Source organism: Mya arenaria, chromosome 8, assembly GCF_026914265.1.
Source record: "Mya arenaria isolate MELC-2E11 chromosome 8, ASM2691426v1".
Lineage (NCBI taxonomy): Eukaryota > Metazoa > Mollusca > Bivalvia > Myida > Myidae > Mya > Mya arenaria.
Genome location: NC_069129.1, coordinates 54,504,729 through 54,527,053, shown reverse-complemented (window position 1 = coordinate 54,527,053; position 22,325 = coordinate 54,504,729). Strand labels below are relative to the sequence as shown.

The window sequence follows — 22,325 nt, the reverse complement described above, 5'->3', positions numbered from 1 at the left end:
ACAGTCGGAACTCGCTTTGTTGAACTCTGTTATCTCGATGTTCTGGTTAAGTCGATTTTTTCCATTTTGTTTTGTTTAGTTATACAATATTTGCATTTCGGTTATATCGAATCTTTTTTATCTCGAAGTATATATCGAAGTCTCAACGACTTCAACATAGGAGTTTTGACTGTATATATATATATACACAATAAGAGACTAGACACGAATGCTATTCTTGGTATAAAATATATTAAAGAGAGGAATTAGAATACAGAACATTAACGCGCACTATCATGCACGATTAAGAAATAGAAGTATTTTATTTACAAGCGAGATCAGACTGGAGATAAACTGATTAGCATTTATTTGTAGCTTTACATAAAATAGCAATAAACTAAAAGCTGAAATGCATTACTTCCATAAAAAATAGCATCCTATTATTAAGAATAGTGTTGCAGGTTTGAGCACAAAATATAAGTCGATAATATAAAAGACAGTTCATCAATATCAGACATGTCACGTTTGAAATAATGGATTGATGATTTCCCCCTTTTCTTACAATAGCATTTTTATTGTATCGTATAGTTATATAAAAGGTATAATTTCTGACTGAAAGTAAATATATAAACATGCCTATTCAAATCTGTTTGCAACTACTTTGGAATCCGAGAGAATATCTTCTTCCAAAAAAAAAAATAGAAAAAAACAACAACAACTTAGAATTTAAGTTATTTACACACTGTAGGAATTTTGGATTGTTGTACTAATTTTTAAATATGTATTTTGCACCTCAATCAGAAAGCAAAGTGACAGTCGACTTTATTTTACGTGTATTACCGTATGTTATTTTATGGTGCCATTAGCGATGTCTGGAGTGATCCCATACAATTGTTGTACCACTTGAAAAAGCATTGCTTGCTGATATGTAAAATTAATGAGCAAAAAGGCGTTATAATAAGGTAATTTCAATTTGTTTTTTGGTTCTTTATTTCAAATGCAACTGGACATGAAATGGTTTAATTTGCAATCGTTCAACTTTAATGCCACAAGCTGTTTTTAATATAAAGAAATATGTGTATACTTTTTTCTTCTGTTTAATATCACTAATATTTCTCCACGCCAGTAGCTTGTCTTCGTCAACCCTGCTCGTTTACGACCGTTGCTAGGGAGCAAAGGTCAAACTGGTTCGCTAGAGGTCAAATAATGTCAAACGGCCCTTGACCCCTAGCCGGGTGGTACATTGGCACGAATCCCTTTATAAGGGCCGCTACAAATGTCAAGTGAGCAAATAAAAGGCTGACAAACATCTGCTTACGACTGGCGGACATTACTCCGCACGAAGTTAATAGATTAATCCGGAGAAATAAACTGTCGGCGATTAATATCCCTGACAGGTCACCTTGTCTTGTATGTATCAATGACCCCTAATTGCTGTAAAGGTGTCAAGGGCTAACGAAAAATTGATTTCCACCCTTACAAATTTGGAATGTACATTTTGTTGTACACTCATGGGAAAAACAGCAAATCGCTCGCAAATTAATGCATCCATATTCAAATTCAACAAGGATTCAAATCAGAGCTAGTCATTATTTCTTCCAAAAGCCTAAAAGGTTTGACATGTCATTTGCTTTCAGAATAAGTTTTTGTCTATCTTTAAACGGACAAAAGGGTTGAAATTGGAATTGTATATACACTATGGTCGTACATATTTACGTTTGACAACCAACAGCTAAATGTGCTTTGAATCATAATTTTAACCAGCGAGTGACCACTGCATAGACAGGTGTTCAAGCAATGTTTAGATTTCATAAGTGTTCATTTTACAGCCACTTGTTAGTCAAAACTCGTTGACAGTGGTCATCTTGCTTCTCCGTTTGTTTTCTTTTGTCCGAAAAGAAACGACCCGTGTGGTAATCTTTCCGTCAATTGTGATCCCCTTGGCTCATTGACATCAAATGCATAAACAATTACTGTCCGGACATTAGATCGCTCCGAAGTGTTAAGTCCGCGCCAAATTGAAATAAAATTGAATACATTGAAACACGTGTGGTCAATTAAAAATCTGAAATTAATATGTTCTGTCTTTTTCATTGCCACGTTTTACTCCATTTGTTGACTTTTAACAATACAACTGTAATTCATCTGTGAAGATTTCGCATCGGTCTGCAATGGGATTGCAGAGAATAAAGTAATTAATGTGTCACCCCGGGTATGGTAGAAATATGAAACGGTGAAATATAAAATAAACAAGTGTGCCATTTTGTTTGCGGTTGTATTGTAAGCTATAAATTAATAAAACAACATTATCCTTGTAATAAAACTAGTTTAAACAGCTATTGCGATAAAACTTAAATGTGTTCGGGCGAAACGGACGAGCAGAAATAAGATAATCTGAATTTTAATTATTAACACTAAACCGAATAAAAAAATCCATTGTAATTTGTAAGGTTGAAATTCTAGAATATGCAAGACTTGTCTTACAATGATGTTCGACAGAAAATTACAATCTTGAGCCAGAGCAATTAAAATATTTGAGAGGAAGATTTTAAAATCGGTGAATATTTAGTTTAGTTTAAACATATTTATTTTACAACGATTGTGAAACAAGTTATTACAACATTGTATTAATCACTCTCGTTGGCACGATGTTACGCGAGAGTGTGGTCTTGTGTTGTGGGGAAAACCGGAGTACCTGCATGGAGGAAACCCACTTGTCTGGCTTGGTGACCACAAACCAAACTCAAAATATGAGTTCATTTTTTTCTCAAGTCCGTTGTAGAAGAAATCAAAAGTATCGAAAAAAACATGCAATTTGATAAATATTTTATGTTCGGGTAATAAATTCTGATGGTCTCCCTTCGAGCGAGTGACCACTACATTACAAGTATTTCTTTTACTAAGAGAGTTTTCAAAATGTGGTGAAAATTTAAAATGACTGATCGGTTTCTCGCGAACATGCCATTGCCAGTACTTCGGGACAGACCTCTTATACTTTTAAAAGTATCACCAAATATTTCATCTAGGTACATGTACTTTTTATCAGATTGCTCAGAATGCCCTCTTAACATTATCTTGAACATTGTTGGTAACATGCTATTGTCATTTTTATTGATAATAGGGGCGACCTTTTCCAGTTTACAACTGCGTCGAAAATGTGAGACTTGCAGTGGCATAGAACTGACAAATGTCTTTTATTTTCTCTAGGCCACTACTTATTAACTCGATCTCAAGACTTAGTATGTCACGACCACGACTTACTGTTTTGGTCCAACGTCTTAAAGTCCGGGTTCCAAGTCCTCATTTTTGAGAAGAAAGTGTCCGGCATGTTATACAAATTATTTTTATATGTTGTGTTCAAAATGGCGTTCAAAATGGCCGCCAAAATTAGTAAATAAGTTAATCTTAATTTTGCCGTGGTGACGACGTTTGAACTGGTGCCCACGACTAAGCCGCATGTCATGGCGATATATTAGTCGGGGGAACGCTTTAATAAGTTAGTTTAAATTAGTTTAAACATATTTATTTTACAACGATTGTGAAGTTATTACAACTTTATATTAATCACTCTCGTTGGCACGATTGTACGCGAGAGTGTGGTCTTGTGTTGTGGGGGAAACCGGAGAACCCGGAGAAAACCTACTTGTCCGGCTTGGTGACCACGAACCAAACTCACATGCGCCCGAGCTGGGAATCGAACCTGGGTCGCCTAGGTGAGAAGCGAGTGCGCTAACCGGACAACCTTTAATAAGTTGTGGCAACGAGATACAAACACATAATATTCCCACATGCCACCTCCATACCACCGTAGAAAACCGCTAAAAACGGACATAACTATAGTCGCGCATTGCTATCAAATTTTTGGGCGTTTTTGTTGGTAATAAACTGGTTTCGGTTTTATATCGGTTTCACGAAATGTGTATTTGTTGTAACAGTTTCAAATAAAACCAAAACCAGTTTCAATCGTGTTTTAACGAAAACCGAAACCGGTTTTTTAAACTATCGAAACCTCTACCGGAGGCGGTTTCATCGGTTCGTTCCATCCGAAAACTAGTTTACTTCGAAAACAACATGGCGGATAGTGATCAACCTCGTTTGTTGAAACTCAATCTTTTTGATAACAGTGCCTTACAATGGGCAAATGAGCTAAATGAAAAGGGTTACATTAGTAATTGTGCAGCTCAGTAGCTACAGTAGCTCAACCATGTTGTTGAAAATGTACACAAAACCATGCACTTGTTACTTCAAGCAAAACTATCAAAACCGGTTTCATAACTGCTGAAAACATTGAAACCAAAACGGAAACTGGTTTGGTATCAACAAAAAACGCCCCAAGGTAAAGGCAAATTCAGTCTACAAGTTTTCACTTGAATGGAACGCTATGTTAACTTGAACCAAAAAAATTACGAACATATGGCTAGGCGGCAAAAAGTTGTATATGAAAATAGAGATAATGTTTTAATATTTGTTCATTCACATACCGTCCTGTTTTCTGAATGTCTTGTTTTCCTTGTACGTATACAGATAATGGATACTGTAACTAAACCCTGTCGTTTATTTATCTATCTGAACAGTGTATAAATTTGAATCTCTAATATATTCATAATTATGTTTCATCTGCAGATGAGTCGCCGCACAAAAGAATCAGCCCGGATTAGCATTTTTATTCTTGTATGGTGTGTAATATCTTAAATCATCATGAGAAAAGAAATATAGAATTGCTTGTAATATGTTGCTTTTATGGGAATTTTGGGGATAAGATGTCAGGGAATGTGATATTATAATTATTGTTCACAGTGTATTGGTATATTAATTCCTGAGATAAAATCTTTAATGAGGATAGGTGGATAATAGGATTTGGTTTAGTTTTACCAGTGTTGGGCTGCAGAACACAATAGAATGTTATGTATTTTACGAAAATAAGAAACTGTTTATGAGACTCTAGTTATCAGATACCGGATCTATGAGGGGTTGAAGGTTTGGTCCATATTGTATAGCAGCTGCTTGTTACTAAAGTTATGTATGCATGCGTGTATAAAATGACAAGACAATTCTTTTATAGCAGTTTTGTTTATTATATAGTTATTTATATTGTACAAAATCTGAAACGAAATTGTATTAAAAAGCACGTACGAACTAGTCTTTTCGAAACATTTTAACATCTATATAAGGAATGCTTGAATAGCTGTCATAAATTCATTGTTAAAATAAACGCGAAGCACGGATGTTTTATTGCATAATACATGCAGTAGCATATCTAGAAGGCTGACAGCTCGTGTTGTCATGATTGCTACATTTGCTAGTATTGGTGGGCGTTCATAATGACCTCACTGATACAATGTAAACTCCGCAGACAAGCCCAGTAGTCAAGAATGTATGATAGCCCTATTTTAAAGACAAGACAAAGGTCCAAACAGACACTTAAACGAGGGACACACCACGGAAAACAGCAGACACACCACACATGCCTCAAAATACACTTACAGTCGAACCCCGTTGACTCGAACTCTCAGGAATCGGCGAAAACATCTTGAGCCTTGGAAAATATGGGCCAAGCGGGAATGCTTACCTTCAGTATATAGAATTCGATCCTTTACATCCAGTTCGAGCAACAGAGCAATTCGAGCTAAGTTTAAACTAAAAGGTTGGGGGAGGGGGTGAACTCTTTTGAACAACCTCACACTCGTCAAATCATAGCTTAATGCTGCGTTCTCAAAGATTGACTGTTTTGACATAGTTTTTGTCTCGGAATCAGCTTATTTTTGGTATCGTTAAAAATGAAATTTAAGAATATGTATCAAAACTTCTTGTACCTATTGAAGGCTAATCATCAGTCAGTGAAAGTTCTAAATTGTATTCAATGTTCGGACGTACCTCCTATGTATGTATTTCTATCAGTTTCTCACAACCCTTCTTCGTTCCATGTCAGTGTTGTTTGTGATCTGTAATTATGGCCTGCATCGCATTTGTTCAAACCAGCAGCCAACATGTTCACAGTAATTTCAGGTAGTCTAGATGAAACGCAAACAAAGTAATTATATGTAAAATAAACCTTTTTGGTGTTGAATTTATCGCGTTTTTCGCAGGTAAGGTACTCCGGTATACAATTTACCCGGTTAAGGGGCGTATTTGTACCACATGGAAGGTTTCATGTGTCCAACACTTGTAGATAGGAAAGATATACACTTGCAGTACTCATTTGGACTACCAAATGTTTTCCGTGTGTCGAAGGAAATATTCAACGAAAAAAAAATAGTGCATGTGTTGACGTATTTTGTTACCAACCATAATACTAAATTCCGAATAATTTTAAAATAAATAAAATATTTCAGCGTCGCTAGTGTGAAAATGTAAAACGCGGGTATAAAATTTAAACATCTGATAACGACTAAATCGTCATTTAAGAGTTTCTAAATCATCAGTTAACAAGCAGCCATAAGAACACTTTGTTTAATGTCGATTAGGGCGTTTAAACGGCAATGAAACTCAAGCCATAACCATCTGGTCTGGGGGCCCGAACATAGAAAATAAACGCCCCAGCTCATAAAATCCTAGGGATACCTGATCCGGAGCCATTTATCAGCGAAAATTAATATTTATTAACCTCAATTTCCAGATACTTTGAATTGTTCTTTAACAATGTGTCAAAAAGATGCCATCAATGACGTGGACGCTTATCGACGATTGCAAGCGTCTGAAAGGTTACACCCAACTAACTGTTAATATGAGGTTTTACTTCCGGTGTTGCTTTTCTGGTTGATGTCACATTTTTATTTGACATTAAAATTCAAAACATAACCTTAAATACATGAATATAACCCTCTTTTTAAGACAGGGAACTACATTTTTTGGACAGTGAACTATATTTTGACAAACGTGCACTATAACTGACCATTGGAATGGAACTCTAACATACATTATAGTGTAATGCACCAGTCATTTGTAACCACGCCCCCCCCCCCCCCAGGTCCGGGGAATAGCCGGGACTTTGACTTTCGGTCCAGCCAACCCCGGGTAAAATCCCCGCCCTGCGGGGACGAACTGATGGTTAAACCCCGGCCAAATGCCCCCGCACCCCAGAGACTCTATATAAGGCCTAAGCTCGGCTTAATTTAGCGCTATGACAAAACCACCGCGGTCACCCGGCCCTGCGGGGCCACCTGGAAAGTAACAACACTGCCCTTTTCCCCGGCTGTCCCCCCGGACCTGGGGGGGGGGCGTGGTTACAATTGACTGGTGCATAACCTCCTTATAAAAGGTGCAAGTGAGAATAAGCATGTTTGTTTTTTCCACAACACTAGATATACACTAGTCTCGTATAGGCAAAACGCACCAAGTTGAAAGTCAGGCTGCTCAAAACACACACAACCATTTACATATAGTTATTTCATTATTTTTGTTGCGAAGACACAAACATCCAGATGAAATATATTGAAAAGTTATGCTAAATTCATCAATCATATAATTAACAGAAATGAATTTACTGCTTTTATGAATGAAAACTTTGACTAATTGCAATCCGATTCATTGGTGAATTTCCAAGACACTTTAAGGTAAGGGTTCGGTCTATATATACATATATACGTGGTGTATTTTCATATAGGATGATGAGGTCAAACCTGCATGGGGGTGGTTGACGCGGGTGATATCTTTACCTTGAGTATCAGCTAGCCCTCTAATTCCATACACATGTTCCTTGACGTGACTGACGTTTGGAAAAAAAATCATGATGCTTTGATAAAATTGTAACCGAATACAAAGCTGAAGCGGAGAAACCCGTTTTGCTTGTTATAGAAGTGTGTTGTAGAAGCATCGCTTGTGAACTGGAAGGATTTCAGAGCGCCATTAAGTGATGCAGACATGTATTTCGGAAGAAGAGCGAGGCATATTGTTGGAACGCTTGAGGTCAATGCTTAATACAGTCGGACACGGTAAGGAGGTTGCAACTAGTCACTATTTAGGTAGGTTAGTTTGGCATTAGTGTTTCTCCCTGACTTTATATTTGCCTCAGCTAGCCGTGTTCTTATCCTTAGTTTCACGTTGTTCCATTTAATTCATTAACTTTCAAGATCAACCGGCACAGTACCCCCCGTATCCTAAATACATTATTTGTTTTCAATATTGCAGATTTTTTAAGGGAAGTTTGGTCGTTTGTTTGTATGAGGTTCTCTATCTTTTGACAACATCAAACATGAATATAATATGTGCATGTATTCGACACCAACCGTTGTCCCTGAATACATTGACATCGCCATTTGTTCATGTAGTGTCCACACAGCTGCACCTAACAAGAGATCTTGCTAAACAGAACAGAACACTCACAGACTTACTTAGGCACACCCGAGAAAAAGTAATTTTAACGATGATTTCACTGCTCTTCTCATAAAGTGAAACAGTCCCACCTAGGCAACACACGATTGAGAACAATTTCATCTGTGTTTTCTCCCTCTTTCCCAAGCTACAACGACGGCTGTACGGTTCGAGCTGGTCTATACGAGATTTCATCTCTTCGAGTACAGACCTATTCTCGACACCCAAGCGTATCACAACCTTTTTTTGCTATGCTGTGGTGCCGAGTATGGTACAGACCCTTCAAATGAATACACTGAATTACCTTTGCGATGAGAGTGCTTCAACAAGACGATATGGCTATAATTTCATGTTTCGACAACTGTATCTTGTTTCACGTGTACACATGTACACATGTTGCAGAAGAACCAATACCTTTATGTTTCTCAGAAGTTGAAGACATTTGATTAGGGAGGTTCTAGTGATTGTGATATTCACTGCCAAGAATCCATCCTTTATACGATAACTGTAAATAAAAATGACTGAGACAGACCTGGCCATGCCAGTCATCCCTGTTTGACGCTGTTTTTCTTTAAATGATTGTCATTACCTCTATTAATGTTTATTTATGACATTGATGCATTAAACGGGCTGGATATAATGGACGAAGGATATTTTGTCGGGCAGTCGATACTGCTCATGAATCTGTTACCTTGTTGTCATTTAGACACTGTCGAATGCGTAGCGAAAGTCAAAGAAACGAAATTGATTGCGTTTTTACTAGACTATAATTTTGAAACCTAATGAGTTGCCCTGCGCGGTTACATGCTGTTTACAGATTTTTTGTTATACAGCTATAGCTCTCCTTTAGTAAGTCAAATCAGGGTTTGCCCTTCTGTGGTCAATTGACATGCGCAGGTTGGCTGTTGGCTGTTGGCTGTTGGCTGTTAAACAATTGACGTAGATTAAACAGCACAGTTGGTCTAAATGCCGTATTGAGGTTTTTCCACTTTGGTATTGAAATAAGGAACATAATGTATTTATAACAATGAATATGTAGTTTGAGTACATGTTTTCGTAAACTAGTTTTGTTGAAAACTCTTTTTTATTGATAGAATTTAAATATAATTAAAACCAAATTATCAATTCAAACTGCTTGTCATTGAGTTTTGCATTATCCTGGCGACACCTCAACAAATAAACATCTTAGGCTAGTTTTTATCTGTGAGCTAAGGGACATGATACTTAAAACTAATCAGATAAACCAAAATTATAATATTTAAGAAAAAACATCGACCTTAAATATCAATTTTCGAATTAAATATGTAATGATAGACCGTAAAATGTTATTAGAACTTTACAAAAAATGTCACACGTCTTTAAGCCATACGGTAGATTAAATGTCAAGAAACTTCAGATCGACCAGTGATACACTTTTAAAGCAATGTTAATTATGATTATCTCTAAAGTGACACTTTCTGATAAGAGTTTTAGGGACAATAACTGATGTTAGGATGTGTTTTTATTCTCATTAAACTCAAATACAATCGGAGACAGGTTCAAAAGCTTCATGAATTTGATCATAATGTGTGTATAACCGCATATTCCTATGGATGGTCTGACCATTAACTATAATAATTTTTATAAAAAAAAAAATCTACTATAATGACAAGACACATTACTGACGGGAATACTTTATCCAACGATGCGAAAAACGAAACTAGATTTTTTTTTATGCTGCAGATGTGCATGTTTTTGTTCAATGAGGAAACATACACAATATTTGAACGTCAAAGCTTTTTAAGTAACCATTTTTCTAACGTATTGATTTAACACAATCAGTGGTAGACTATTTGCAACTTGCAGTTATTTTGTCGTGAAGAAAGTCAGTAGATCATTGACATAAGTTTAATCATGTTTGAGCTTCAGAAGTTTCTTTGTAAATTTGCTTTCTTACATTCATAACAACGGCTGAACACACTGTTGGAATTGCAATTAAATTTACACGCCTTTGTTCAAATTTGAAATACAAATTTAACACTTCACTTAAAGTTTATTTTTCAAAGGACAGATGCAAACATGAAAGATTTTTACAAATAGAATCTGCGCCCATTTCACATTTACAATAAGTAATCGGTAAACATGCTTTATTCATGGGCAAACAAATTCGGTTTTCAAACAGATTCTCTTTTTAAATCACCAATTCAAATGCTTCTCTTTAAAGGCCGACATTTAATTTCAATGTTTAGGTTTGGTTGCATTGTAAGAGAACAATAAAGAACAAATGATCGACCACGAAAAAAGAAATTTTGAATTTCTTATCTATTGACGGATCGCAATTACTCATTGTGCTTATATACAATATTTATAAATGCCTGAGTATGGCATGAAAGAAAACATTGAAACAAAGTTTGTGGATGTTTTCAAGCAGGCTGTATATGGTTTATTAGATGAAGGAATTTGATCGAAGATCCATGGAGAATATTTCAATAATTTATAATAAGCTGAATAGTGATCCGGCTATGTTTGAATGCCGAAACGTATTCATGTCTGTGGAAATCCTATCAAAGTCTAAAAGTAAATAGATTAATCTTTCGCTGGCGTATGTAATTAAGAGATCGATTCGGTTCTATACAAATCGGGAGGTATTTTAACTATCGTTTATTTGTTTTTAAAGAGCATGTTTTAAGATAATTTAAAGATAAACAATATACATACATGGACGTGACTGTCTGTGCTGACGGGAATATGTGTTTTGGGCATATCTGCTATCTGTAAAAGTAAATACACCGCGTCGGTACCTGCATATACGGACTGTAGAAATGTGCATTCCCTAGTGATATCACGTAGGAATAAGATCATATAATAGTGGCTGTAAAAAAGGTAAGACATGTAAACACAAAAACAGATGTTTCTTTTTTCGATATATTTAAACGTGTCTGATACCTCAGCCTGTACGTCAACGTGATTCTGTGGATGGAACTTACGTTTAAAAATCTTTATTTTTCAGATGCACTTTATTTATTTTAAACTTTGTTAATATTAACATCTTCTCTTTGTACACAATGCATTCTCATCTTCGATGACAACATATTATAGCATACGAATTTTCGATATACACATATTACAGCATACGCATCGATTTCAAACAGATCTTCGACGAGCACACATTATATAATAGGCATTTTCAACTTTATATCATACACATCTTCGATGACCACACACTATACAATACACTTCTTCGATGAGCACACATTATAGCATACGCATCTTACATGCATGGAATGTATACATGTCATATCTTTGTAATGTATTAACCTCTGACATATTGTTTTATTGACTTTAAAATACAGAATCTTAAAGTCACAAATAGCAATCGAGGCTGTTTCAACATAAACTAATTACATTTCTCATATATAAACTCATGTTAGGCGATACACAATTTTATACAATTGAATGTCAGCATGTCGATAATCCTGTTACATGATTATGTTTTAAGAGTGAGATTAATTATTATGTCTGAAGTCTTAAACCCGATTATACATGGTAAATGGCATGGTTTTATTGATAATCTCCATGAAAAGTTAAATAATTAAGCTGGTGAACTTCATTTTGCTCATCATTAAGTCTAATTGCGTTACAAATAGGTTTATTTTTCTTAACCTTTAATAACTTAGACATGGGCGTAGCTAGCCCTCTATCCATGTGGCTTCATAATTGTGCTAGGGGTGATCGGGGACATACCCCCCTCGGAAAATTTTAAAAACCATGGTGCAATCTGGTGCCTTGTGGGCGTTCTGAGGTGCTTTAAGTGGACTTGGATTTTAGGACCATGTAGTCAAGTACGCATACTGCAATTTCGGCTGATTTTTTTTGTCAGAATCATTTGGATTCAGCCGTGTACTCGCGTATAGGCAGCTACGCGCCTGTAATTTACTATAACATCATTATAAAATTGTTGAAAAGTATTTTCAAGTTCAGTTTCAAATGAAAATATAAATCAGTTAGTCTGACCCTAGGAGTTATCAATATTGACGCATAGGGCCTAGCGATGGCGGAGATTTCAACAGTTTGGCTTAGAGAAATAGATTACTCAAGTAGTTTATATATTGATAAAAGACTAGATATCTATTCCGAAATGGCAACGCGAAAGTGTTATCTAAAACAGAAAAGAACGAATAAATACATTGTGATCCTGCTCGAGTATATAATGTGTATACGGGTCAAAGGGTTAGTGAAACAGCCTTTATTCCATATCAGTTAATTGTACAACATGGACTCTGGTATTTCAGAAGTCACGCGCGCAAAGTATTTGTATCAAACTATGCCTTTAAATTTGTTAGAGTCTATTAATACTTTTTAATGTTACTCATTCAGGTTTTCCATAATTTCAGTGTTGTAGTCTATAACAGGATTCAGTGATTCTTTAAAGTTCCAATACAATAACATTTCTGAGTGACAGTTTGAAATTTAAGCCAGGAATAAGGTGTGAATTTACCGACTAATTGCCTGATATTGAAAGTGAACTTGATACATTTTGTCAGGTGGAGGTATAACTAATGGTATAGTGTAACCGGCTCACGTTACTTTCTAACGATTTTAGTGTATATTTGGTTTAACATTCATTTTTCTAATCGATGGCATACGAGAAAAACACATTGAAATCTTAATTTTAATCGATTGACGTACATTCATTGAATGATGTATAGATCAATTTCAAATTACGTACAGATGTTCAAAGATGTGAATGCAATAAATCAAATCGTTGCCAAATTCGTGAAATAACATGCTGGCAGTTATGCCTTTGGGGATATTTTTTTTTGCATTTGAAACATGAGGAACATGACATTTTTGCTTCCCTTTTCGACGTTAATATTTACCAAGTGGAACTGAACATACTTAAAAAGATCGAAAAACAGTGGGCCGGTCTAAGGCAATAAAAAAAGATTGTAAACAACTTTATAGTCGATTATAAATTAGGAATTAAATACACTACGTTTAATATAACATCGTGTTTTTTACTGTCATAAAGATTCAAATCAAAGCAGTTTATACAAGCGATTATCTCACACAACGTTTTACAGCTAAGCACTGCTCCCAGTATAGTTTTGAAAGGAACCGCAAACAAATCTCCAGCAAAATGATACTCTTCAGCTAAACCTAGGCCAAACAAGCTGGTTCGGTTAGGGTTATATACTTTTCAAAAACAGTATGGTAGGTAGGCTTTTTAAAATAAAAACAAATATGAGGCATTATGTAGGGAAGTTATTGTCATCATTGGTGTTAATGTTATCATCTGTAGAAATCTTTAAAGGTTTTAAACTACATATTAAAACCATTCTCGTACACCGAGTGATGATGCAATGCGTACCATTTATTATTATCAAACGTCTGATGAATGAGAATGATTAAAACCCACAATTAAAACTCCCACAAACTATTAAAACGGTAGTGTCGGCACCTATTTCGTATGTAGGGTCGGGTAACAAGAACCAAAAATTGTTTTTTAGGCCTTACCCATCTGAGCCCATTACAGTAAGGATGTCATCCGAGGATGCCGACGACGAGTGTGAGAGCCCCGCCCCGCCGGTTCCGGAGTGGGTCGACCCCCGAACCCTCCAGTTTACGGTGTTCATCGTTCTCCCGAGTGAGGAAGTGTGTACGCTGCGGGATCTGCCCTCCGGAATCTCGGTTCTTGACATAAAGGTGGGTAGAGAGGAGACGACTTTATATTATCATGTCATTTCTTTCAAGAATGATTATAACAATAAAACTGTTTTACAGAACACGAAGTTTACACTGTCCATCTGCAACTCCAAATTGAAGAAATCGTATTGTAACGAATTGTGTTTTTTCTACTAAGTATGGGTTTTGACGGCGCCGCATGTTAGTCCGGGGCCTCTATGGGATAGTATTTTGTTTCTGTTGATGGTATAAACAGTTATCCTGAACCTATTCACGGTTCGCTGATTTTTAAAAAAAAATGCAACAATAAGGCCTTTTATGAATAGAAAAAAGTATATTTTACGTGTTGTTTGAATTTTTTTTTTTATGTAAGAATTATTGGAATATTGTTTTGCTTTATTAAAATTATTTTGTAATATATGGCCAGATTAATTGCTAACAGGTAGACGCACGAAAAAGCACAAAGTCATTTGTTTGTATTAAGAATGAAAAGATGGAGTTATTTTAGTTAATCATTCGACGATTTCCATTGGAACTGTCCAATGAGGGTAGATTCGTTGTAGTCAACAGAATCGAGCTCATTGAATTGGTAAAAAATAACATTTTTGATCTCTTCCATGTGCTAAGGCGCGGCTTGAGGTATCGGCGGGTTTGCCCAGCCAGATGTACGGGCTCGTGTACCCGGATGGAGAGGAGCTGCCACCGACACAGAGGCTCGTCGTCCGCGAAAATATTATACATGGATACATACTAAAGTACGTCCTCACACGGTTATATAAAGTTTACCAATGTATAGTTGTTTAGTATAAGTTAACCTCATTGTGTTTAGAACTAATAATTAAAAAAAAAATAATAACTTGAAATATAAAATAAGCACATGACTACAATTGATGCACTATCGAGTAAAACACATTGTCTGTAACTGAGAAGGCATTGACATTTATACAGTCGAACCTCGTTGGCTCGAACTCCCAGGGACCGGCGAAAATACATCGAGCCTCGAAAATTCGAGCGGAGTGGGAATGCTTACCGTCAGTTTAAAGGAATCGGTCCTTTACATCCAGTTCGAGCCAACGAGGAATCCGAGCCAAGCGAGTTCGAGCCAACGGGGTATCGACTGCATAAACAAGGGCAGTGTCGTCTGTAAGGTAAAGCACTTCATACCATGCATACACTTCTTGGAATTCAGTAAGTGTGCCTCTTCCAGGGTGAAGCCAATAGACAGTTGGGAGTCGCTGTACCTGGCGGTCAGCCGGAACAACATCGAACAGGTTTATCACAGCGGTGGCGTCCATCTGCGTGGCAACATCCAGATTGCTCCCGAGGAGGCTGGTCGCTACGAGAGCGTGGTTCGCGAGAGGGGCACCGCTGCCCTCTATATGGCAGCCTACTTAGGAAGGAACCGAATGGCTAATATGCTCGTGTCTGTGGGTAGGCGGTTTTTGATGCAAAACCAGACTTATTCCATAATACATCTTAGCCAGTTTCAAACTCCTAATTAAATCCTTGTCAAAAGTTAAACAATGACTGATTTGAGGCAATATTTTCTTTGCAGGTGTCAACCCTAATGGAGCCACTATGTTTGGGCGGACAAGCCTACACGCAGCCGTGGCCCGGGACCAGGTGGGCGTCATGGACTACCTCGTCACCCACGGCGCAAGTCTAGACAGACGAGACAGTTTCGGACATACGCCCATGGATATCGCTCTGCAATTTAACTCTGTGCTGTGTTATAGAAAGATACGTCTGATGCTTTTGAATCTTCGTGGGCACTCTTCTGGCGGCGTGAAGAAAACTATTACGTCGAGTTCTAAGAGTAAAGAAGGGATTTCAGATAAGGAGAGAGCTAAGACAGCGATGTCTCAATACTCAGATGTTAGCTCAATTTCAAAACCAACATGCCCCGTCCATGTATCTCGTAAACAGCTTTCGTCAAGCGCACCGGCGGTAGATATGCGACACAAACTAAATGACACTGAAAGAACACACTCGTCACTGAGTTTAGCAACTACCGGTAAAGTTAGACAAAAGTATAACGTGAAATGGAAGGAGACGTCGACAGAATACACCTTCTGGAATCTGGGGGACATGTCCAAAATTGAGGACAGTGTGAAGGTGAAACAAGTGTCATATTCGTTACCAAAGACTATCCTCAAGTTTTCCAGTGTAAATGCGGCGAAATCAGGACAGGATCCAAAAAGAGAAAAAGAGAACAAATTGAAGGAAGAAGTCGCTGATAAGAAACCTGAGTCACCGGAGATTGTTCAAGCCATGAAGTATTCCAAGGAAAAGTTTGTATCAAATTCCAACATTAAAGTCAAACAATTTAGCCAATTGTCAGTTATGCAATGTTTATGAATTCAAACTTAGTTGCCTTTGTCGCTACTTTTATAATAAGCTTATCATATGCGGATGCTATTTCAACCTAGAGCTATGTTAAATGAGTATTTTCTTTTTCATTTAAGGTTAAAGCACTTCAAGAAGATGACGAAAACGCACACAGAATACGTACCAATGGCTGATCGAAAGAAAAAGAAGTATAGTGCTACAAATCATGCGTCGAATAAAGAGGCTAGTGAAGCATTTAAACGCTGGCTTGAAAAGAAAGAAGAAGAAGAGGAATATGAAAAAGATGATAGCGATGAACAGCAACGTGAAAATGGGAATATTAGTGATTCGGACGAAGAAAAAATGTTTGAGTTTAACAAACGAGTTCGAAAGATGAATAAGAGTAGCACTAGAAGTTTAACACCGGGAAATAGACCAGTTATGAACATAATAGAGTTTGGAAGCACCAAGCAAGGTGATGGCAGGAATCCACCGGCGGAGCAGAATATAACAGCCTACAATGAGTGGAAAAGAAAGAAAAGAGTGTTTACTATTGATGTACCAAGAGTGAAGAGCACTAAAGACTTTGAGGCTGAGAAGAGACGGCTGGAGGAAAGGAGGCAGAAGTTGCTGATGAATGCGATATCGTATGAGGAGTGGATGGACCATACAGAGGAACGGAAAACATTGATAAAGCAGATTCTGAAGGCAGACATGGAGGATATGAGGAAAATGGAGGACGACAAGGTGAAAGATAGGCATCGGTTGTATTCATATGACTTATGGAGAGACAGGCTTCGAAAGAGAGAAACGGAGGACAGGAAGAGAAAGGAGGTTCAGAAACTTTATGACCAGGAAAGGCATCGAGAGAAAGAAGAGAGCAGAAGTAGTTACGCTGTGCCTTTTGATGATTGGTTGAAGAGGAAGAGATCAGCCATGACGAAAGAACGCGAGAGCGAGCAGAGGTTGTCGACCAATGGTAAACGTGACGTCAATGATAAGAAAGTTTTAGATGCCATTTATAGGCAGAATGGGGCTAAGGGGCAAGTGACAATGAGGGACGAAATATTGAGAAATTCAGCCCCGGTGTTCAGACAACCGACGGTGTATAGTTAAACTGTTAGAATGAGTTTTATAATAATTTTGTTTTTAATTTATTTTATTTTGTTTATTAATTTTGGTACTTCAATTGCATTTCTAGAATGTGTTTTTTTACTACCAGGTAGTCATATTGTAATTAAATGTCGCAAACCAACAGCTTACCCGATTTCTTTGTGTAAAATAGGTCGTGCTAAGTTAAATCTAAGACTATGACAGCGACAGGGAATTTGACGTGTGTTTAGCTCATAAAGATTGTTGAATTTTGTCGTATTTCTGTCAACCGCGCGTTATCCAAGCGGTGTTAGAAACTAGATACAAGGACGATGTGTTGAGGTGGCGAAATTAGCTATAAAACACTTCGGGACTCATAAAACAGATTTACATTGTAAGGTTCCAGGATTTGGTTACAAGTTTAATGTGAAACGTTAGACTCCCAAATGCAGGTATCAGCTTAATTATGTTAATGCGATGCTATCGGGCATTTTCAATGCATACTCTCGCAAAGTAGGCAGATACAATCAGGAAAAATTATAATGATTTGACACATTATTATTTTCGTAAACAAGGGAGACACTTTTAAACAAAATAAATTCGGTGTCATCAGTGGCAAGTGACACATGGAGGCACTGCGTAGAGATTTGATACGCGGGGGATATTATGCTACCATTATTTAACCCTTTAAAATATGTAGGTATATATGAACCAAATTGTTTAGGAATAAACAGTCGACGTAGAACAGAAATGGACTACTATGTAATGCCGATGTAATGAAGTATTTCGACTCCCCCCCCCCCCCCCCGGTCATTCATATTTAGAAAAAGTGACCCGGGTCATACGATATCGACCCCCGGGTCATACTATCATACTATTACGACTCCTGTTAACGAAGTAAAATGAATCCTTACAAGGAATTTCTACCCCATAGAAAAAACGACGATGGAGAGAAAATGCGTCGAGTAAGTCAAAACAAAACTGTATCTAAAAAATGATGCAGTCTTAATAAAGCGATTTCTTTTCAAGTCGAGCCAAAGTAAAAGAATTGCCGTAGAAGTAGTATATGTAGTAGTAGTAGTAGTAGTAATAGTAGTAGTAGTAGTAGTAGCAGCAGCAGCAGAAGAAGAAGTAGTAGTAGTAGGTGGTAGTTGCAGTAGTAGTACTGGTAGTGGTAACGACATTAGAGGGGTCACTGTTTTATAGACATGAGCGTGGGGAGTCATTATTTTAAACTAGGGGTCAATATGTGACAGAAAAGGAGTAACTTTTTTCTGAAGAAAAATGACCGGTTCGTGATTCTATGTGGTCCAAATAAAGTCCTTACGCTGGTACAATCGGTCTCTATTCACAAAGTAAGGCTAAAGGCTTGTTGCAAACTTTTTTAAAACTGAGTTTAAAGGATTAAAAAGGAATATACTTGTTGTAATCTGACTGCTGACTTAAACAACTAAGCAACTGGCCATTAAGGCTTTGTCGTTGGTAGAGGATTAAGTAAAGCGTAGCGGACGGATCACTTTATACGTGTAAATTTAAGAGGACAAGTTACAAAATAGTAAAGCGGGCAACCTACCAAACTGCCTGTAACACTAAGTATAGGAGGCAACCAACTAAACTGCCGGTAACACTAATATAGGAGGCAACCAGCTACACTGCCGGTTACACTAATATAGGAGGCAACCAACTATACTATCGGTTACACTAATATAGGAGGCAACCAATTACACTACCGGTTACACTAAAATAGGAGGCAACCAACTACACTGCCGGTTACACTAAGTATATGAGGCAACCAACTACACTGCCTGTAACACTAACTATATGAGGCAACCAACTACACTGCCAATTACACTAAGTATATGAGGCAACTAACTACACTGCCGGTTACACTTAGTATAGGAGGCAACCAACTACACTGCCGGTTACACTTAGTATAGGAGGCAACCAACTACACTGCCGGTTACACTAAGTATATGAGGCAACCAACTACACTGCCGGTTACACTAAGTATATGAGGCAACCAACTACACTGCCGGTTACACTTAGTATATGAGGCAACCAACTACACTGCCGGTTACACTTAGTATATGAGGCAACCAACTACACTGCCGGTTACACTTAGTATATGAGGCAACCAACTACACTGCCGGTTACACTTAGTACAGGAGGCAACCAACTACACTGCCGGTTACACTTAGTACAGGAGGCAACCAACTACACTAGGAGACAACCAGCTACACTGCCGGTTACACTAGTATATGAGACAACCAACTACACTGCCGGTTACACTAAGTATATGAGGCAACCAACTACACTGCCGGTTACACTAAGTATAGGAGGCAACCAACTACACTGCCGGTTACACTAAGTATAGGAGGCAACCAACTACACTGCCGGTTACACTAAGTATAGGAGGCAACCAACTACACTGCCGGTTACACTAATATAGGCGGCAGCCAACTACACTGCCGGTTACACTTAGTATAGGCGGCAACAAACTACACTGCCGGTTACACTAAGTATATGAGGCAGCCAACTACACTGCCGGTTACACTAATATAGGAGGCAGCCAACTACACTGCCGGTTACACTTAGTATATGAGGCAACCAACTACACTGCCGGTTACACTAAGTATATGAGGCAGCCAACTACGCTGCCGGTTACACTAGTATAGGAGGCAACCAATTACGCTGCCGGTTACACTAATATAGGAGGCAGCCAACTACACTGCCGGTTACACTTAGTATAGGAGGCAGCCAACTACACTGCCGGTTACACTAATATAGGAGGCAGCCAACTACACTGCCGGTTACACTAATATAGGAGGCAGCCAACTACACTGCCGGTTACACTAGTATAGGAGGCAACCAACTACACTGCCGGTTACACTAAGTATAGGAGGCAACCAACTACACTGCCGGTTACACTAAGTATAGGAGGCAACCAACTACACTGCCGGTTACACTAAGTATAGGAGGCAACCAACTACACTGCCGGTTACACTAAGTATAGGAGGCAACCAACTACACTGCCGGTTACACTAAGTATAGGAGGCAACCAACTACACTGCCGGTTACACTAATATAGGAGGCAACCAACTACACTGCCGGTTACACTAAGTATAGGAGGCGACCAGCTACACTGCCGGTTACACTAAGTATAGGAGGCGACCAGCTACACTGCCGGTTACACTAAGTATAGGAGGCGACCAGCTACACTGCCGGTTACACTAAGTATAGGAGGCGACCAGCTACACTGCCGGTTACACTAAGTATAGGAGGCGACCAGCTACACTGCCGGTTACACTAAGTATAGGAGGCGACCAGCTACACTGCCGGTTACACTAAGTATAGGAGGCGACCAGCTACACTGCCGGTTACACTAAGTATAGGAGGCGACCAGCTACACTGCCGGTTACACTAAGTATAGGAGGCGACCAGCTACACTGCCGGTTACACTAAGTATAGGAGGCGACCAGCTACACTGCCGGTTACACTAAGTATAGGAGGCGACCAGCTACACTGCCGGTTACACTAAGTATAGGAGGCAACCAGCTACACTGCCGGTTACACTAAGTATAGGAGGCAGCCAACTACACTGCCGGTTACACTAAGTATAGGAGGCAGCCAACTACACTGCCGGTTACACTAAGTATAGGAGGCAACCAGCTACACTGCCGGTTACACTAAGTATAGGAGGCAACCAGCTACACTGCCGGTTACACTAAGTATAGGAGGCAACCAGCTACACTGCCGGTTACACTAAGTATAGGAGGCAGCCAACTACACTGCCGGTTACACTAAGTATAGGAGGCAGCCAACTACACTGCCGGTTACACTTAGTATAGGAGGCAGCCAACTACACTGCCGGTTACACTAATATAGGAGGCAACCAACTACACTGCCGGTTACACTAATATAGGAGGCAACCAACTACACTGCCGGTTACACTAAGTATAGGAGGCAACCAACTACACTGCCGGTTACACTAAGTATAGGAGGCAACCAACTACACTGCCGGTTACACACTAATTATTAATTAGTGTGTAACCGGCAGTGTAGTTGGTTGCCTCCTATACTTAGTGCAGTGCCGGTTACACTAAGTATAGCCAGCAATCTACCACATTGCCGTTTACACTAAGTATACGCAGCAATCTACCACACTGCCGGTTACACTAAGTATAGCCAGCAATCTACCACACTGCCTGTTACACTGTCACACTGTCTGCTACACTAACGAAGTTCTGAAAAAAATCGGACCAATATTTTCAGGTGAGGAGTCACTTTACTTCTAAGATGTTCAACTTGACGGTTTTTAGAAAGATGCAACAGCGAAAGTTTGGGTCAAGGTTTGCATCATTTAACTTCAAGCGAATCTAAAATAGTTCACACGTGAAGAAGCAGAAAATGGCATTGTTTTTATGTAGGCTAAGAAATATTGTCATGTTTTCTGTCAAAAACGTTATTTAGAAATTAACGTCACTTACTTGTTTGTTTACATCGATTGTGACCCGTGTTGGCCCATGTGAGAACGCCTTTGAAGTCATGTGATTCCACATCCTGATTTTAATTGCTTGCTCTTCAATCATGTTTTTCAAGACCGTGGACTAATCATCTCTACATATTTCTCAGGACGCTGTGGGCTTTTTTCAAAGTAAATGATGAACATTCAATTACTGGCATTCAAATCAATATGACATAGAATTTGTAAAGTCATGTCACGCCTATATAAATTGCAATGAACGAAAAATATAAACCATGAATCTTAAATTTCTTTTCAATTTGGGGCACAAATATTAATTAGCTGGATACTGTTTCGAGCTAAATGATATTATTTCTTTGTGTAGGTAAAGACATGATAATACTAGATGTATGGCTAATTAATCAGACGTTTATGTTTCACGAGCTATCTTCACAGGAGGTTGGTTCCCCAGTCCATGTTCGTAACAGTT

General features: G+C 38.3%; 1 protein-coding gene across 3 annotated transcripts; it reads left to right on the top strand.

Annotated features, from left to right (window-relative positions):
• The first annotated feature begins 10,668 nt into the window (after positions 1-10,668).
• LOC128242591 (uncharacterized) lies at positions 10,669-17,538 on the top strand. Of its 3 annotated transcripts, none has more exons than XM_052959808.1 (6): positions 10,669-10,913; positions 13,779-13,974; positions 14,581-14,708; positions 15,161-15,384; positions 15,509-16,244; positions 16,419-17,538. In XM_052959808.1, exons 2-6 carry the CDS (start codon positions 13,810-13,812, stop codon positions 17,395-17,397), a joined length of 2,232 nt encoding a protein of 743 aa, XP_052815768.1. In that variant the 5' UTR covers positions 10,669-10,913; positions 13,779-13,809; the 3' UTR covers positions 17,398-17,538. The 3 variants fall into 3 exon arrangements, with proteins under 3 accessions (XP_052815768.1, XP_052815767.1, XP_052815766.1); XM_052959807.1 differs by having other exon boundaries at positions 10,669-11,151; positions 13,805-13,974; XM_052959806.1 differs by having other exon boundaries at positions 10,669-11,151.
• Positions 17,539-22,325: the final 4,787 nt, after the last annotated feature.

Excerpts from the sequence above, each read along its gene's own strand:
- LOC128242591 (XM_052959808.1), top strand. The coding sequence starts at position 13,810 with ATGTCATCCGAGGATGCCGACGACGAGTGTGAGAGCCCCGCCCCGCCG. Across the intron at positions 13,975-14,580 it reads TCTCGGTTCTTGACATAAAG|GCGCGGCTTGAGGTATCGGC; the intron begins GTGGGTAGAGAG and ends CCATGTGCTAAG. Across the intron at positions 14,709-15,160 it reads ATACATGGATACATACTAAA|GGTGAAGCCAATAGACAGTT; the intron begins GTACGTCCTCAC and ends TGCCTCTTCCAG.